General features: G+C 45.4%; 2 protein-coding genes across 31 annotated transcripts in view; one reads left to right on the top strand and one right to left on the bottom strand.

Moving 5' to 3' along the window:
* Positions 1–17,116, top strand: part of LOC143161987 (uncharacterized) — a 99,786-nt gene that overhangs the window by 69,997 nt on the left and 12,673 nt on the right. For 20 of the 29 annotated variants that reach the window (XM_076341566.1, XM_076341563.1, XM_076341562.1 and 17 more), the window contains one exon: positions 3,515–3,624. The exons of 3 other annotated variants lie outside the window; for them this stretch is intronic. In XM_076341566.1, coding sequence (XP_076197681.1) covers positions 3,515–3,624 — 110 coding nt within the window. 6 more of the 29 variants (XR_012995623.1, XR_012995621.1, XR_012995624.1 and 3 more) reach the window with 5 other exon arrangements.
* LOC143161986 (uncharacterized) lies at positions 12,778–14,322 on the bottom strand. 2 transcript variants are annotated; one of them, XM_076341551.1, is made up of 5 exons: positions 14,263–14,316; positions 14,064–14,176; positions 13,861–13,969; positions 13,386–13,590; positions 12,778–13,113 (listed from the first exon to the last, which is right to left on the bottom strand). In XM_076341551.1, the coding sequence occupies exons 1-5, from the start codon at positions 14,271–14,273 to the stop codon at positions 12,955–12,957; spliced, it is 597 nt and encodes a 198-aa protein (XP_076197666.1). In that variant the 5' UTR covers positions 14,274–14,316; the 3' UTR covers positions 12,778–12,954. The 2 variants fall into 2 exon arrangements, 1 of the variants encoding a protein (XP_076197666.1); XR_012995619.1 differs by lacking the exon at positions 12,778–13,113 and having other exon boundaries at positions 13,160–13,590; positions 13,786–13,969; positions 14,263–14,322.

Genomic DNA, 17,116 nt, shown 5'->3' with positions numbered 1-17,116 from the left:
GAAGACTGGAAACGTTTCTGAGGTCTGATGCCTCTACTGGAAATCTTTGAAATAGTCTGCAAGAATGTGGTTAAAGTGATACAGTCAGCCCCGAGTACTTCAGTTGCCTTCCCCTGAGGAGCTGATAATGACAGCTATTGGAGACACTGTTGGGCTGGATGAACCTCAGACAAATTTTATGTCCCTATGTCTTCGACAGCGTCTACAGCCTGAGGCAGTCTGTGTTCTCCAGAAGAGCTCAATACAGAGGAGTCGCTTTCATCATCTTGATTTGTGCAACGCTTTCTTAGTAGAGGTGCAGATTCTTGTGCAATAACAACAGCTTGCAAAAGTTACTTTTTGTGGAAGCTCTAGAAATAATCAACAGATCTCAGTAGTCCAGGGCCATAGGCAGGAGGAGGAAGGAGCAGTGCACTGCTTCACTTTTATCTTGATTTGCTCTTATTTAGTACATGCCCCCAAAGGACATCCGTGAGCTTTTCAAGTCATTTTGCCTCCAACAGCTACTCCAAAAGCAACAAATATGTCTAGCAAGCATCCAAATGCCCTGCAAGCCAATAAGTTTTATCTTCAACCCAGATCTGGAGCAACGGTAGTGAACAAATGCTGTTTTTCTAGATTTGATCAGGTGTGTGGCAGATGACTACTTTGCCCAGTACGGCTGGTAAGATGCCTTAATAACTCTGCACCCAGGAAGAGCAGCAACAATAGATTCGGATGACAACAAGTAACTTTTGTTCAGCACTTAGCCACATAGATACGTAGCCAGCATTAGTAATCTGGAGTACACAGAAAGCCTCATGAAGCTTCAGAGGAGAGCTGTTGATGTTGCTTGTTCTTCAGAGGTCCCTCAGCAGCATCCCCAAAGAAAACGCGGTGAAACAAGTAGTTTAATTCTCAGGCAATAGCATGTTGCCACTGAAGAGCAGATTTCTTCCAGCCTTGAATCTGCTTTTTCATTTTCTCTCTCTAAGCCAACAGTATCTATCACCTTGCCGTGCGGGACTTTTTCCCAGCATGCAGTTAACTCCCATTGTTCCCTGGAAGCACATGCCTGCAGGGACTTCATCACTCCGATCTCTATCAGTCGTTGTTGGACACTGCATTCCTTTAGGATAAAGCTTTAGAAGTGCTTTTGTGGGACCCATTGATAAGGCAAACAGCTCTGACAGCCCCAAGAGCCCAGCAGCGCTCAGCCTAACCCAGATGCGCTGTGCTGAGGCAGTGACTGCTTTCCTTTTCTTTACTAGCTTGTGAGGGCAGTTTGCAGCTTCTTTTTTGTTAATTCTTGCAAAAGCTCTCCTTCCTCTCCCGAGCAGAATGGCACAGGAGTTTGAGCCAAATCTTTAAATTGGGTACAGAGTTTTTCTGGCATTTATGTATTTTAAACACAGGTTTAACTCTCTGGCTGGAGCGGACCACCACGTTGGGGACAGCGAGTCCAAAGCAGTGACTGGGGCTGAGTGGGGCAAGGCTTTCCTCCCCAGGAGGACATGGACCCCTGTGGCAGCAGACACGGCGGAGGTGGGAGGCTTGCCTGTCGCCTTTCTGGAGGAGCGGCGGGGAGGATCAGGTGGACAGTCCCACGTCCCCCACCCAGAGCCCACCAAGGGTGGAGCCCATGGGGAAGAAGGATTTGTGCCCAGTTATGGTCCAGTGTGCAATGGAAAGTGGAGCTCAGCTCTCAGCGAGTGCTGCCTGGTGCAGGGCACAGAGCTCAGCTCTTCTGTTCTCGGGTGACCTGCAGCAGCCAAAGCGCTCCCCTATGCAGCTGTACTGGGGATTAGCAGTAAATGCACTTGCATTACATTTAAATTACTTCCTCAAATATATTTGTCAGTATTCATGTTTTCCTTAATTAAAATGAGCCCATTTCAGCATATACCTGCCCATTCATGTGCATCTCTACACGTATATCTGACCACGACCGCCACCATATTTGGGTCTGTGTAATGATTGTTGTTCTGAGTCTGGAAAGACTTTGCACATTCAGAGTTATGTGCAAGAAAGGAATCCTGTGCAGTGCAAACTCTGCATAACCTTTGTAGCGTCTGGAGCAACAGTAAAGAATTTGGGATTGGGAACTCACCACATTGTTACTTATTGGTATTGCATTCCGAAGAGGACAAATCAGGGCCTTGTTGTGCTAGGTTCTGCAATTTAAAAAAGCCTTTGCTTTGATGAATTTGCTGCCTAAGTGGCATTGTTCTGTTCTCGATGACAAGTTGTTTTTCAGAAAACAAGTCCAGTTTATTAAATTAAAATCTCTCCTAAAATAGAAAATTTATTTAGCAAAGTTCCTCTGCTTCCATTCTTAGTATAAAACCAATTTATTTACTTCTGTAGTTGAAATTGCACATATTAAAGGAGAACATAAAGTTTCTTTAATTTTGTTTGATGTTCTTTATATAGTTTTGTATGAAAGTTGGGATTATGTGACCATCTTGTGGCTGTAACACTTGTCAGTTCATTTAAATCAATGTTTTAATTTGTTATTTATAATTATCACGAAGTTTATTGGGTTTAGTGGTAATACCCAAATTCATAATGCCTGGAAGGAAAAGCTGCAGTGTGAACTCACCTATAACAGTCGACATTGGAGACAGTACACAGAAAGCAACCACAGATTGCCAGGTTCACAAGCGCTCCTGTTTGTCTGTCTGTGTGTGTGTCTGTCTGTGTGTCTCAGAGATGATTTTTAGATTGTTTTTCATATCATGATGCAAACATAAAGTAAACCTTTTTTTGCAAAAGCTTGGAAGTGACTTAGAAGTGTAAGAATGTATTGGGAAGCGTATCTGAAAATCTCAGCTGTTCTCAGGGCAACAGTGAACAATACAAATTTTGCACAGGCAGGTGACTTGTGAAGGTGGGAGTCTTGGAAAGAAAATGTAGAAGGAAATCATGCAGGGATATGGGGCAGGCGGATTCACGGGGCCAGTGAGTTAGAGACTTTTACAAAGCCACCTTGTTCTTTTCTTGGTTTCAGTGGGTTTTCATTTAACAAAGAAAGTAGCTGGAAAAATTACCCAGAAATATTTGACCTTCAAAAAGGCCTCTAAGGCACAATTACCTGATGTTCACTCAACTGGTTCACGTGGTTCCCACTCTAAATTACTTTCTGGGTTCACCCATGTGTGAAAAGGGGTCTGATTATATGGAGGAGGGCAAATGAGAAAAGAAACTTCAGGAAGGAGAGAAATACACCAGGGAATTTTACTGGTTGTATTTGCTTCAAGGGAAGGAAAGGGCAAACAAATGTAACCAACTCAAAGTAGCTTTTTGGCTTTGAACTTCAAAAGAAAGTAACATAGGAGAGATGTGGGGTATCCGTAGCACTCGATATAAGCTGTTTCATAGAGTTAGGTAGGAATTATAGAATACATTGTACTTAGCTTTCTTAGCCAGATGGCAAATTCTTTTTTTTCCTTGAGTACAACAAAAATGTAACAAAAATCCTGTTTTCCCCCCCATGTCTTTTCTTTCCTTCCGCCCTTGGTTGCCCTGCACACAGGAGATCACTTGGCTGTCCGGCCACCAGTGTTCACGTCAGGGTCCAGCCATGCCCTTTCTGCAGAGTTTCAGCTCTTTCCACTGCATGCTCCTGACATTGGAAGAAAGCAAGTGAGTTATCTAGGGCTGCAATCTCTATTAGGCTTTAGGAAAAATACTTTTTTAAGGAAATAAATTCCATGGTTGGCACAAAAGTGCCTCTATCACGCACACTTTTCAGTGCAAGGTATAACCAGGTGCACATAAAAGTGTGACTTCAATAGTTTAGTATTGGCCAAGACACAAAGCAGCATTTTACCTGCTGCTCCTCTGCTCTGAACTGCCAGCAGAATTGCATGGGTGCCCAATTGCATGGGCCTTCGTATGGTGTGAAAAGAGCAACGCCTGAAAACTTGAAGACTTCTTGAAACTGGGGAATTGGATTTCCATCTTTGATGAGAGAGCACAGTGTGCAATAGGAAGCACATTTGTATGGAAGCAAATTCTTTTAAATAATCTCGGAACTTAAAGACTTCCATGAATAAAAGCAAGTAGTCAGTACACCTTCTGTCTGCATTATCTAACAAAAGGAACAAATTCTCTGAGACAGGGTAGAAAGACAAGAGCATCAACATGATAATTGTACTGCTGAAGCAGTTTTTAATTATTTGACCAAGTATCTTTGTGAAAATTTTTTTGGGGGGGATTTCACATTTGAGATAGTGGCTTGAAAATTGAAACTCTAAGTCCAGACGGGTAGCAATCAGAATTTTGGAGTAGTACAGTCTTTCAATCTTGCTTTATAAAATAGCAGTAACCTCCAGTATCCATGGGGCATCATAGCCTGTTCTTTCTGAGAAGTCCTTTGAAGACAGGTTTTGACTGTGTCCCACTGCAGTCCACAGCGTGTATCTGATTTATGGTTGAAATCTTTCTCTTTGGGAATTTTGGCCATGACTTACTAAGGATGAGTGGGCTCATACTCCAAGGCATGGCATTGGCACCTGGAACTGCAGATAGGTGTCTAAATCCCAGATCAAATGTGAAGGTGCCTCCTGAGCCTAGCGCCTGCCAGCGTGGCTCCTGCGGCAGCCCGGCACGCACCAGGGTGTACGGTTGTGCTACGGCACGCCCTGCATCGCCCAGCCCTGCTCCTGCTGGGACTCACACTCCTAGCTCTTCTCTGCATCTCGCTGCTGGGCCAAGACCCTCGATGTTCCTGGGATGAGACACCCGTGCTCCCAGCAATGCTGTGGCACTCAGTGGAGCACCTCCAGCCAGAGGCTGCGTGCTGCGCAGTCACTCGTCTTAGCACTGAGGCACGACGGGAGTGAGCAAGATGTGGGGCTCGAGGCTGGTCAGGCAGAGGCTTAATTGGAACCCTGCTTGCCGGTGACGAGCTCTCTCCAACCAGCGGGTCACTGGGCGAAAGGAGGTTGCCTGTATGCTGAGGCACCCACCTCCAGGAGGCAGTTCATGGCTGTGAATGATGCCTGCAGGAGAAGCAGGAGTCGGTGGTGGCAGGTGGGCAGAGACATGGTGAACTGTGGAGCAGGTACCTGAGCACAACTATCCTGAGAGGCTGGAACTATTGCACCTTTCTTGTTGAAATGAGATTGTTCCACTTGGCGCTACATGGGGTCAACATGCCAAGTTTAAATTTGGATCTAAAGCATTAGACTCGAGTTTCCACAGAATTTTGGGACTTAGGAAATGTTCTGCTGTTTTTCAGCACGAGCTCATGAACTTGGAATAAAATTGTCCTTTGGGGAAAAAACAGAACAGATGAAAAATAAGTGCTCATGTAAGATCTGAAGGCTGAGACAGTCTCAAAGCAGTGGTCTTTCATCTGTGTTTGTTTTCTATCAAATGCAGGAGCAACTCTGAGCAGGATTTGCCTCAGTTTAAGGAAGCAGAAAAAAAATCATAATACATTGTAAATAAAAGAAACCTGAATAAGAAGATTTTTCAAAAAGCCATTTCTTTTCCTAGATGAGACATCCAGATCAAAAGTGAATGGTGATTCAGGAGAGCGCTCAAGCACATGGTTACAACAACAGCTCCCAGATTCCTTTTGACAGTAGCCCCACTGGAAGGCCAGTTTAGTTTCAGCTCATAGCAGCATAAATATGGGATGATGTGGAGTTCGTCTGGCTCGTTCCTCCTCCTTTTGGAGGCTGAACAACGCGTACATGTCCGTGCTCCTGAATTCATGCCCATTCTGGAAATTTGTTTGCCTGATCCTTAAATTTATGTGTTCATCTTGGTCTACACAAAGTGCACCAAGTTCTGGCAAGCCCACGGCAGTTAGCTGTAAGCCCCAGATGGAAGCCTCAGCTTACTGGAGAGATTGCGTGGAAGTTTTCTGCCTTCCTGCAATGCCTGCTGCTTGTTAACAGCTGATCCCAAAAAGGAGCTGACATAAGGGCACTGAGGAGCATGGCTTTACAGAAATGCACTCCCTGCAATTCTGACTGAAAGGGTATGTGCTGAGTAGTTAAACTACAGCAGAGAGACTGAAATATTTGAGAGGTTTCTACTGAAGCCTGCTTTTAACTATCTGTAGCCCTGTTTGGAAAAGGGCTGTAGTTAGTATATGCTTTTAGCTTCTTCAGTCTGGGAGGAAGAATGGAAGAAATGTTCTGAGAGCAAATTCCATGTACGTCTTCTGCCATCTGCTAATAGCATGTGTGAGCAGCTCTGCTGCCAGAAACCAAGGAACAAAGATAACATCGTTGTGGAGAAAATTGCAGTGCTCTGAAAATGAGACTCTTATTCCAGATGACTTGATCGCTCAGCACCCACTGGGGCTGAGTCTGGGGCCAAGTTCTTCTCACCAACACTTACACAGACCCAGGATAACGTCGCTCAAAGTAGCATGAGCCCTTACAGGGGCAACGTTGTTCCTGCTGAGCCTAAAGAGCAAGTAAGTTTTATAAAACATTTAGTATGATGGCCTTGTTGGAATCCCAGAGGTGAAATTATTTAGGGCGGGAGGAAGGACAAAAGCCAAAGAGCTTCACCACTGAAACCACATGCAGGCAACTTGCAGAAAAAAAATGCGGGGAGTCCAGACAGCAGTGAAACAGCAAGGAAACTGTCAGAGTTAACCTTCCTTCTTCTTCTTGTGTCAAGTCTCATTTGTGCGATGCACATGTCAGTGCACCCTTTAATACTGCAACGACAGGATCCGAGCTGCCCCAGTCCCAAAGCACGAGTCCTTGTGGGAGCGGTCAGAGCCACGCGCCTGCAGCCAGCAGCGTGCCGGGCTGCCTCCCTCCTGCTGTGCAGCGGGTACGCAGGGCAAGGGATAACTGTGAAAAATGAGATTTACAGGTGTGATTTCTGAGCTCTAATGCAGTCTCTCTTTTCACCGTGCGGCTGGCACGGTAAAGTCAACAACACACAGAGAAATTCTACGCAGTACCATTCTTCAAACCCCTCTGTTGTGCACTGGTTTGCAATGGCTGGGTAACAGATGAGACTGGTTATCAGGAAGGAAAATGATGAAACATAAATTGTGCAAGACATGCAGGTAACATGGCAAAAAAGGTCTAAAAATGATGACAGGATTTTTGTTTGTTTGATACAGCCTGTTAGAAAAGACCCTGGTAAATCGCACTGTCTGTAATTCTGCTTGCTCAGCTTCATCCTCCTCCAGGACTTAGCCTGTGATATTTCAGAAAAATGTTATTAGTAGATCTCAGAAGTGTTTAAATTTCAGTGTGGAGCTGGATACAAGGACTGTCTGCTTGCTCTGACAGTCCTCTCAAAGGCAGAACAATGAGGAAAAAGATCTGCATTTTGCCTTAGCAGACCGGAGTGTATATTTATACCATTACTGCTGGAGCAGGGGGGGACATGAAACACAAGGAAGGTTTCTGCATGGCTCACGCTTTTTTTTGTGGCCCCCTTTTCTGCTTGGAAAGCTTCCTTTGTTTTTCAGTGGCATCTGTAGCGCTGGAAACTGGCACCAAGTTTCCCGCTTGATGTTACATTATGAAATAGTTAATAACATTTTTAGGAAGGGAGGGGAGCTGTTTATAAACAGCTTTTGCGTCTTTCATGTTTCTTATTTCCCTGTTAGTGTTAGCGTAATTGTATTTGTGACAGTGCTAGATGAATGCAGGAACGGCGCTACCCGGAGTAACGTGGTTGCTGCAGGTCTCCACTGTGTGATCCAACACGCCAGCCCTGGCTCTGTGCTCCCTGGACGCCCAAATCTCTGGGTGGATCAGGCAGCGATGACGTATGTGCAGGGAATGCAAAGTTTCTACCGAAGATGTGTAAGCTCCTGGTTTTTGCATCACTCCTAAAGTCCTAGTATAATAAAATCCTAAAATAGTATTACAGAGTTTCTCGGGAAAGTTCTTTCATGTGTTACTACATGTGTTGATGAATCGCACATTCATTCTGGACCTACAAAAACTTATCTGGCTGAAATTCTCTCTGTGAGAGATGCAAATTCAGCATTCCCAAATGGTGGCATGTTCTTTTCATCAAAACCAAATGGTGACAAAAAGGCACCAAGCAAATCCTCCAGATCTGAAGATGTCTTTATTTTTTATTCAAAGCACGCAGTCATGTGAATGCTTGCTTGAGGTGAATTCCTGTGTCTACTCTCCATCCTCTTGGTGCTGAGAAGTTGTCTTTTGAAAGACCCCAATCCTTTATCCCACCAAGCCCCAGGCCCGCTGTGAGGGAGGGACAAGCCAGGCAGATAGAGGGAGGGCCAGTGGCATGCACGAGGGGCTCGGTGGGAATGCGTGGGGCCAGGTGGGTGTGGGAGAGGGAGCAGCTGCCACCACTGATGGAGCCTGGGAGGCCAGTGTGAATGTCAAGGGGCAAAGAAAGAAGGCAAGAAATGGCACAGTGGACGAGAAAGAGGGGAAGGAGAGGGCAAGGAGGAGAGGAAAAAGGAGCACTGTAGTCTGGGGGCAAGGAGAAGGTGCCAAGGAAAGGAACGTGGTCATCATGACATGAAAACTGTCCTCTGTTGATGTTGTCCAACCTTTCAGGCTTCACCACTCCTCTTTGTGCCAAGGCTTTTCCATTCCTCCTCTCCTAGAAGGTGTCCCTAGTCCTCCTCCTGAGCTTACTTACCAGAGCTGAAAGGACATGTTCTGTCACCAGTCAAATGCACATCCATCCCTGAATCAGGCTTTTCTTCATCTATCTACCACCTACTTAATATGGGCAAAGGCAAAAGAGGCTGAAGGATATTAACAACTGTCGAACTGCCAGGTAAATCTGCTAGTTTGAAAACTAATGTAATGGCAGAGTATACTAGGTGTGCAGCTCTTCAAAAGTAAACATCCATTTACAGCAGGATCATAAAAATCTTTGAGGCACTCAACAGCAAGTTGCCTGTGGCTTTTCACCCTTGTATCTCCACGAGTTATTGCTCAATGAGGGAGTATGTGGTGTTTTGTGTGAACCGAGAGGTAATTGGGAGCAGCTACTTAAATAGCCCTAATTATGTTTAGAGAAGGCTGTTCCCTGAAAGTAGCTACAATCTGTGAATAAACATATTGCCACAGGTGACCACCTGATCTGTGCATATGGACCTAAAAAAAGCCAGTTTGCTAAGTTTAAATATCTCAAAATAAAGCTGAGCAGACACCAGACGCCAATAGCTGTGCCTGCTCCGTGTACGCTACCAAAAGCAGCATTGTACAGGGGCTTTGTAGTGGAGGAGAGTGCAGCTCAGGTCCTTGTGGCATTGCAGACGACCACATAATGTTTAGCCAGCCCATAATGCACTCCTGAGGGGACTAGTGGCCTTAAAATACAGGCCTTTAAATACCACGTGGACAAAGAAAGATGAAGAAGTGACTAGGCCTCATGAATGGGGGGATGGAGAAACCCAACGGCTTATTTTGCTTAATCCTTTTGTAAACACACTCAATGTCTGCTGAAGTCCAGCAGCAGCCCCTAGCTTCGCAAGAACTGCCCGGTGCAGCCGGCCTGGAGCTCCCTGGGGACGGTGGGCACCCGCTCGCTGCCCGGAGCCGATGGGGCTGTGTGGGTGCAGCCTCGGCCCCAAAGTTACCCTCTGGTGAGTAATGCCCAGAGGCTGTAAGACCTTGTGGGGCACCTGAAGACGTGCACTTTCTTTCTCTGGACAGGGTTTCTCTCTCCACCAAAGGCACCCGCCCAGGAGCCAGGAACATGGGGCTCTTCAGTTGGGGCAGCCCTTGCACCTGGAAAAGCCATAGGATATTGCAGCAGTTCACGGCCAGTTTCAGACGGGTGCGGGGCTGTGCTGGTCTGTGTTACACAGGCTGCACTCACGGCTCAGCCCTGCTATCTCGCTGCTTATGGCTTGAAGTGACGCCAGTATCACCTCAGGCTATAGGGAGAAAAAGTCCATTGAACCACATTGCCTCTTTGCTAGACAAAACCCAGAAAGATGACTCACACCTGAAATGAGAGGCTTTTCCTGACAACTTCCAAACAACCACTTCATTGCATGCCTGGACATAAATCAGTGAATTTCCAAGATAATAGGTGAAGAGAGACAATTACGAATCAAAATATCTGGTGTTTCCTTTGCACACCACAGAAGCTTTCAGCAGAGCTTTGTGCACATTGCACCAGGTGGGAGAACAGTGACTGTGCGACTCTCTCGTCGGCTAAAATCTGTGCCATTACAGATGAATCTCTAGTTATAACTTTGTGAAACTATAATGAAAAACACACAGACTACCAGAACACAGTAACATCCAGTGAAGGTGCAGGCGTGAACCCCACGTGCGAAGGCAGCCACCGCTTAAATAAGGATACTGTTCAGCAGGACGCCTTTCCTGATGCTATTCCTGAGACCAGAGACCCACGACGTTAGAGTCAGTGTATGAAAGCAGATCTGTCTCCCTGCTTGTTTACACAGACTCTCACATCCGTGAGCGTCAGTGATCAGTCGGAACAGTGGCTCTAAATATCCACAACCAGCACCACATCTCTCTTTCAGAGAAGTGTTTTGAAACACTCGTCCAGCCTTTTCAGCAAGGAGCGACAATTATCAGAAGGGGAATAGCAACACAAAATTAGAAAAAAGCAAGCTACAGTGGAAGGGGTAGACTACCTGAATCTTCAGCTGCATGTCAGAGATTTATCATGCTCTTAACGGAGTCTCAGCTACCTTTCTGCTGGCAGAAGGCCTAGAGACTGGATATGTTTCAATCAATGGCTGTGTACTTCTCATAGGTTTAGTCTTGGGGTAGCAACTGTCGCTATCTGAGCAATGGCAAGGCCACGTGGTGAAGAGCTGGATCGCTCTAACATGCTTCTTCCCTCTTCATGCATACTTTGAACCCAACCCAGAGACATTTTTTGCTGCCTGATCCTCACTGGGTCCCTGCTAGAGATCAGTCTTGTTTTTCTTCCCTGGCTTCTCCATAATTACAGAGTGCGAAGCCGGTAAATGGGATACAGGATTGCTGCTGGCCAATTCCCTGTGCTGAAGACGTGCAGGCAGAGGCAGGGCTGTTCTTACTGACTCTTGTGAAGGACGGTATTCAGTTCCTAAGTAAATCTATCATGGTGCAGTCGGATGATGATTCATGTGCAGTGGTGGACTGAACTGCACGCCCAAAGCTTTTACGACCACAGGCTGCTTTCTACATCACTGTCTGGGAGGTTCCTGGCCCTAAAGCAAGAACAGATGGGTAGGACACACAGCAGCCTCTGAAAAGCCACACTTTATAGTCTGGTGTACAATGTAACACAGACCATACTGCATCAGTCCAAGGCCCCTGTTCTTGGGGGGGGGCCTTCTCTCCCAACCCAGCTGCAAGCAGATACCTACAAAACAGTAAGAAAATGGCAAACCTACCTGCTATTTTTCCCCTGATAATCTTCCAGTCTTTAATATTTTCAGTTCAGGGGATTTTATGAACTGGTTGTGGACTTTTTGGTAATTCCCACTGGCTCTGTTCCACATACTTGTCCATTTCCCCCTTGAGTCCCTGAGAAATTTTTGCATGTTTTCGCAAATGCCCTTTGAAAAGCGTTCCGCAGGGCTAGTGCTGCTGTATGAGGAATGACCTCCTCTGATTTGCTTTGAACTTGGCTCTTGTGATCTCTCGCTCTTTGTAGGCACCCTTACCCACCCTGTTCGATGGCTTCTAGCATGTTGCCTTTCTCTGAATCTTTTCCAGTTCTAATGTATCTGTTGGAGATGAGGTGACCAGAACTGCAAATGGTGCTCAGTGTGTGGCTGAACCCTGGATTTGTACCCTACCATACTTACGTCTTCTGTTTTGGTCCCCTAATAATTGCCAGTGTTAAATTTGTTGGGTTTTTTGACCACTGCAGAGCACTGAGCTGATGTTTTCACACTATCTAGCACAAGCTTGAGGCCTCACTCCTGCCTGGTAATGGTCAGCTCATTTTTTATAGGTGAAGCTATAATTTTTTCTAGTTACATCACTTTACAGTTATATACATTAAATATAATTTGCTGTTGTATTGTCCTGTACTCAGTTTTGCTAGGGTCTTACGCATTTCTTCATAGTCAACTCTTACTACTGCAATATATTGAAATAAGTGCTACTAATCTTTAATGCGCTGGGCTGTAAGCTGCACTGAGTCAGGAGCTGCTAGGAGTCTTGTTCAGCATTTTCCCTCCAGGGTTAGCAACATCCAAGAGAGTCAGGGCAGGAAACTGGAGATGGTTACAACATCACTCATCTCAGCTTAATTTACTGTCAGATGTAAATCAATGCCTTAATCCCACTGTGATAAAAATCTTTATGATCTCTGCAGTGGATAAAGCTGTTTGGTCAGGCCAAGTAGCCAATTTTAAACCAGTCACTATAATCCCCTTTTTCACCAAAGCATGTGATTTTGTAATCACTGAATATACTAGATCTCACCAGGAAACCATTATTCTATAACGTTAGCTGCAACACTAAATTTACTTCGGACTTTGCTAGGATACATGATGGAGTTGTTAGTTTGCTTCATTCTCACATCACAAACTGCACTGACACTTAACATACAAAGCTAAGTTTCTTTGCACTGTTACGTGAACAAAAAAGATTAGAGTAGCATCTTTTTCAAGAATGATGAGCAAGCATCTTTGTTTAGATGAAGACAGGAAGTCTTGTGGTTACACACCCATTTAGGAGCCACAGGACTTGGCTCGTTTCCAGTACTGAACAGATTTTTTATATTATCTTTGAGCCCCAGCTTCCCCATTCAGGAATTTTGTGAAGTTCAAGTGATTCATATTTCCTAAATTGATTTCTCTCTTCCTCCTATAACCATTTTGGCTGACTAGGCTTGTTCTTCTTCTCTTGCAACAATTAGATTTAAATATGAGTCAACCTGGAAGAAATCAGTAGCACAGGATGCACTAGCTTTTACTGAGAGAATACCCCCAAGTGCATACATTTAAGGAATTAGAGTTTAATTGCGGTGCTACCGCACTGTCTACATACAAGGTCAACTTCACTTTTCTCAGCTGACACAAATCTGTTCAGAAAAGCCAGGGACTCGGCAGACAACCACTGTGATGATATTAATTTTCCTCTTGGGTAGGGATATGCAAAGCTCCTGTAAAGGAATGACTAACATGCTCTTCTCCTGGTGTGTTACAGCAGCTTCCCAAGGACCAACCTATGCAAACAAAAGAATTCATGAGACAAATACCACAAGCCTCTAGACCCCTCACTTATTCCCAGGAAACTTTATTACTGACATACATAGCGATGAGAACCTCCTTTGCATGCCTCCTGGCACAACTACTGAAGGATATGATTCAGAGATGGTCTCTTACTGTGGACAGGATGGCATTTCTTAGCTTTCACAATAACCAGATATTGAAACATAGATGACTGTAGCAGAGCAGCCCTTTTTTTTGAATGGCAATGATAACATTTGGCACATACCTCACGTTTCCAACAAAAAGCCCTCGTTGCATTACCCCAGAACAGAGTACAGCATGTGCTTCCCCTTCCTCCTGATATGCCCATTTCCCACCACACTGTGCAGTGCTGGGCAGGCGCTTGCAGTGACTCTGGGTACTGCAGGGGCAGGAATACATCTCCAAGAGGCTGTTGGCACCATATACTCAATCCCTCCACATCAGCAGACCTGGGTTAGTGACAAGACAGATAAAAGAATAAGGCCAAAAGTCGGCAGACACCCAGTGCAACCACTGAAGATGTCTGCTCTCAGTAGCTGAATCTGGCTGGCTTTTTTAAGGAACCAAAAATCCTGTCTAGTAGTAAACATCTTAAGTTACCACACATAAAAAAGAAAAAAAAACCAAACCCAAACATCAATCACCTAGCCAAGTCTTTGGGATGGAAAATCTCGAAAGTCTAGATGAGATGGACGCAGCATGTCTCCTGCCTGGAATACCTGGGAGCATCTGTTGGTAGCATGCCTGATCGTGTACTGCTGGTCGGACATGGGGCCAAGTCCATGGCTGTTCCCCTGCCAGCTGCGTGATCCCTGTCCTTCCTTCTGGCTGCAAGAGAAGCAGGTGGTGCCTGGGTGGGACAACTGCCAGGCATTAGGAAAGATCACTTACGCCTCTGTTTCATTTCCCAGGCAAGGCATACCTTGTTCCCAGGTGCGAAGCACTGATTGCGGCCAGCGTGTCCACTGCTGTGCTGTGACTGTTCTCAGGAGTGTGCTACAGCACTTCACAGCAGTGTGGGACCACCAAGGGGGACTGTGAAAGACAATGAAGCAAATAAGGTGAACAGCACCAAACTTTCTGGGGGGAAGGAATTTTGGTGCAATGTTGACAACCCATACTTGAGAGCCATTCTCTGCAGCGAGGCAATGTGGGCAGGCAGAGCAGTGTTCACATATGGATTGTGTAGGTCCCATGGGTATGCCACAGCTGAAGCACATACAATGAAGAGAGAGAGACTCGCAACTCAGTCGCAGGGCTGAAAAGGTGCGTTCAGATCCTGCCACAGCTTTGACTCACAATCTGACAGACTGCGTACATTTCAAGTTGCAGAACTCAAGCTTTTCATATTTCAGCTTTATGAATGCTAGACAGTGTTTTTGCCACATTTCATCTATCAGATTTCTCAGTTTTACCCACTTTGCATCAGAGTAAATTAAACCCCTAGTTTTGCTGTCTTTCCTTGTTTGTAAATGGGTGACAAGGAGGTCAGCTTCAGAGAGGCCTTATGGAGAGGAGGGTGGCAATAGCTGTGAAGCGCCCTATCTGGTGAAGTCTCAAATGAAAGACAGGATGGCTGTGCAAGGCATTATAAAGTCTTTGAAAATTAAGATAATAACAAGGCAGGCCCATATCTTTTGCTAGCATGTGAGATTCAGAATTGCTGCTGCTGAACAGCATTTCCATGCCAGCAACCTGCACCAGCTGCTACGGCCACAGATCAGTCCTTCAGTTGATACCAAAGCATGGGTTGTGCTCCAGTTCTTGGACTCCTTCACCTCTGTATCACCAGGATTTCTTCAGCACAGTCATTAACAGCTCACACATACCTGCCACACCTTCCAGCACACGCCTCTGCATTCCTCGCCCTGCTCCAAGACATGCCTTCTTCATGGACTTGTGCTCTCGGAGCTCACGTTCGCTGCCTGTCTTATTCATGTGGTCCTATGAAGTGCTGCTAAGTTGTGGTCATGATAATTTAGCCCACAGCGGCCCTGTCCTTGCAAGAACAGATCAAGGGTAGATTATCCTGTCGCCTAACCAGTACTTTTTGGAAGTATTTTACAACTTACATAAAGAAAATAAGTGCTGGAAATACCTGATCTGTAGTGACAACCTCTGGACCTTACTACACACATAACACAAGCTAATGCCTGTCCCTTAGTGCATTTTCGTCTGTTCTCTGATCTGTGACCGGAACCTGCAAGCTTTCTCCCAGCCTTTTCCAGCTTATAAAACTTTTCCTACCATCTCTTACATTTACCAAGTCTCCAGTTCCCAAGTGCTGTTGATATTTCCAGCTCTCAGAGTTTCTGTGACAGAGACAGCTCTGTCTTCCAGCAGATGCGGTACCTGGTAGCTCTGACGGAACAAGCTGGGAGTCACAGCGCCTGACCCTGGAGGGTACCTTGACTCTGGACCTTGGCACAGGCCAGCCGAAAAATGATCCCACCTTCCCCCGCTTCTCGCCGTTCTTCTTACGTGGCACAGCAAATCAAAACCTCAGATCAGCACAACTCCTATTGTTGCCTGATTTGCAGTCTAGAAAAAAAAAAAATCAAGCTCCTCATTTTCCATACAGCAAGTGGGAACCAGCAGTGGTTGGCAACTTTCTAGCCTTGGCCAAGGGCAAAGGAAATAGTTAATCCATCACTCCTTTGAAACACAAATCTCTCTGCTTCTTACGGGGCAAGGGAAAGAACTGAATCCTTGACTAATGTTAAAGCGCTCAGCTTAGGCTGATTTCATTTCCCATTTTTCTGTTCCAGTCTCAAATTTTATGCCTTGATTTTTAGTTTAATCCTTTATTTTTAAGGATTACCTGGTATCGACTGCTTCTCAAAGCTATTCATTCTGTCTATTAATTAGACTTATTAGCTGTTTACCTAACATGTTACCTGATTATAATTAAAACAGAATTCTGTTCTGGAAAAAGAATCTAAGGAGTGATATCTCAAGAAGTGTTCATTAGATTTGTACGGTAGAGAAGGTATCCCCAGGGTCTGGGTAGGAAAGATGTCTCACTGATTACCCTCATTTTCTTCCAGTCACCTTTCTGCACATGCAGGTCCTGCTGACCATTACATATGAGGGTCATGACAGGTTAAGGTATATATTCTGAGAATTTGTTTATGGTAAGTAAGACATCGCTGACAGATTCACCTCAGCCCCTTTGCAGAAGAGCTTCGTTTAGGAGAGATGCCTGGGAAAAGGGATGGAGACAAACACAGGAGCCAGAGGCTGCTCGGGCAGAGAAGCCCCTCTTGTCGTCTACGTGAAGGTTTGCAGTCCTGCTGCAGGGCAGGTGCTCTGCAAGCCTTCCCGAGGGAAGAATGACCTGGTGGTGGGAAAGGGCTTTTGTCTGGGACTGATCCCAACCCACGCCTGCTTTAAGCCTGTGGATTTATTTTGTTGATTCACTGCAATACTGTTTTGATTTAGGAAACTGACACACCTTGAGATGTGATATCACTTGTCTGATTACAGCAGAAACTCTTCTGACCACACACCAGTGCAAGGCTTGCCTGCTTTCAGAGTTTTATTTTCTACTCTGAGCTTTGCAGTCTTACATCCATGCTATATTGGCATACACAAAACTGCACTTTAAAAGTGGCCAGTCTGTTTTCATTGGAAAAAAATCCCTCCTTCTGGGATTTTTGCTAGCATCAGTCCCCAGAACACAATCCCTAACACAGGGAACATGTTCCCCACTGATGTGCCAGACAAAAGTTCATGGCTTTGTCTTACTGAAAATGAATTCTTGATTATTCATGCAGTTCCCAATGAGTCACTCCACACCCTTGAATTATTTCTGACAGATGTAAAATGCCTTCTGCTGAATTCCTACTCCAAAGAGCCTTTTGCATGACCGGTTTGTCAGTGAATGCAAGCAGACTCATGATTTACAGTGCTTCATCATCATGGCATGTATAATACTAAACATGATGACTAGGCAAACCAGACCCACCTATTTTT

Source organism: Aptenodytes patagonicus, chromosome 6 (assembly GCF_965638725.1).
Source record: "Aptenodytes patagonicus chromosome 6, bAptPat1.pri.cur, whole genome shotgun sequence".
Classification (NCBI taxonomy): domain Eukaryota; kingdom Metazoa; phylum Chordata; class Aves; order Sphenisciformes; family Spheniscidae; genus Aptenodytes; species Aptenodytes patagonicus.
The sequence above is the reverse complement of the archived record's forward strand: the minus strand, read 5'-3'. Positions and strand labels throughout refer to the sequence as shown.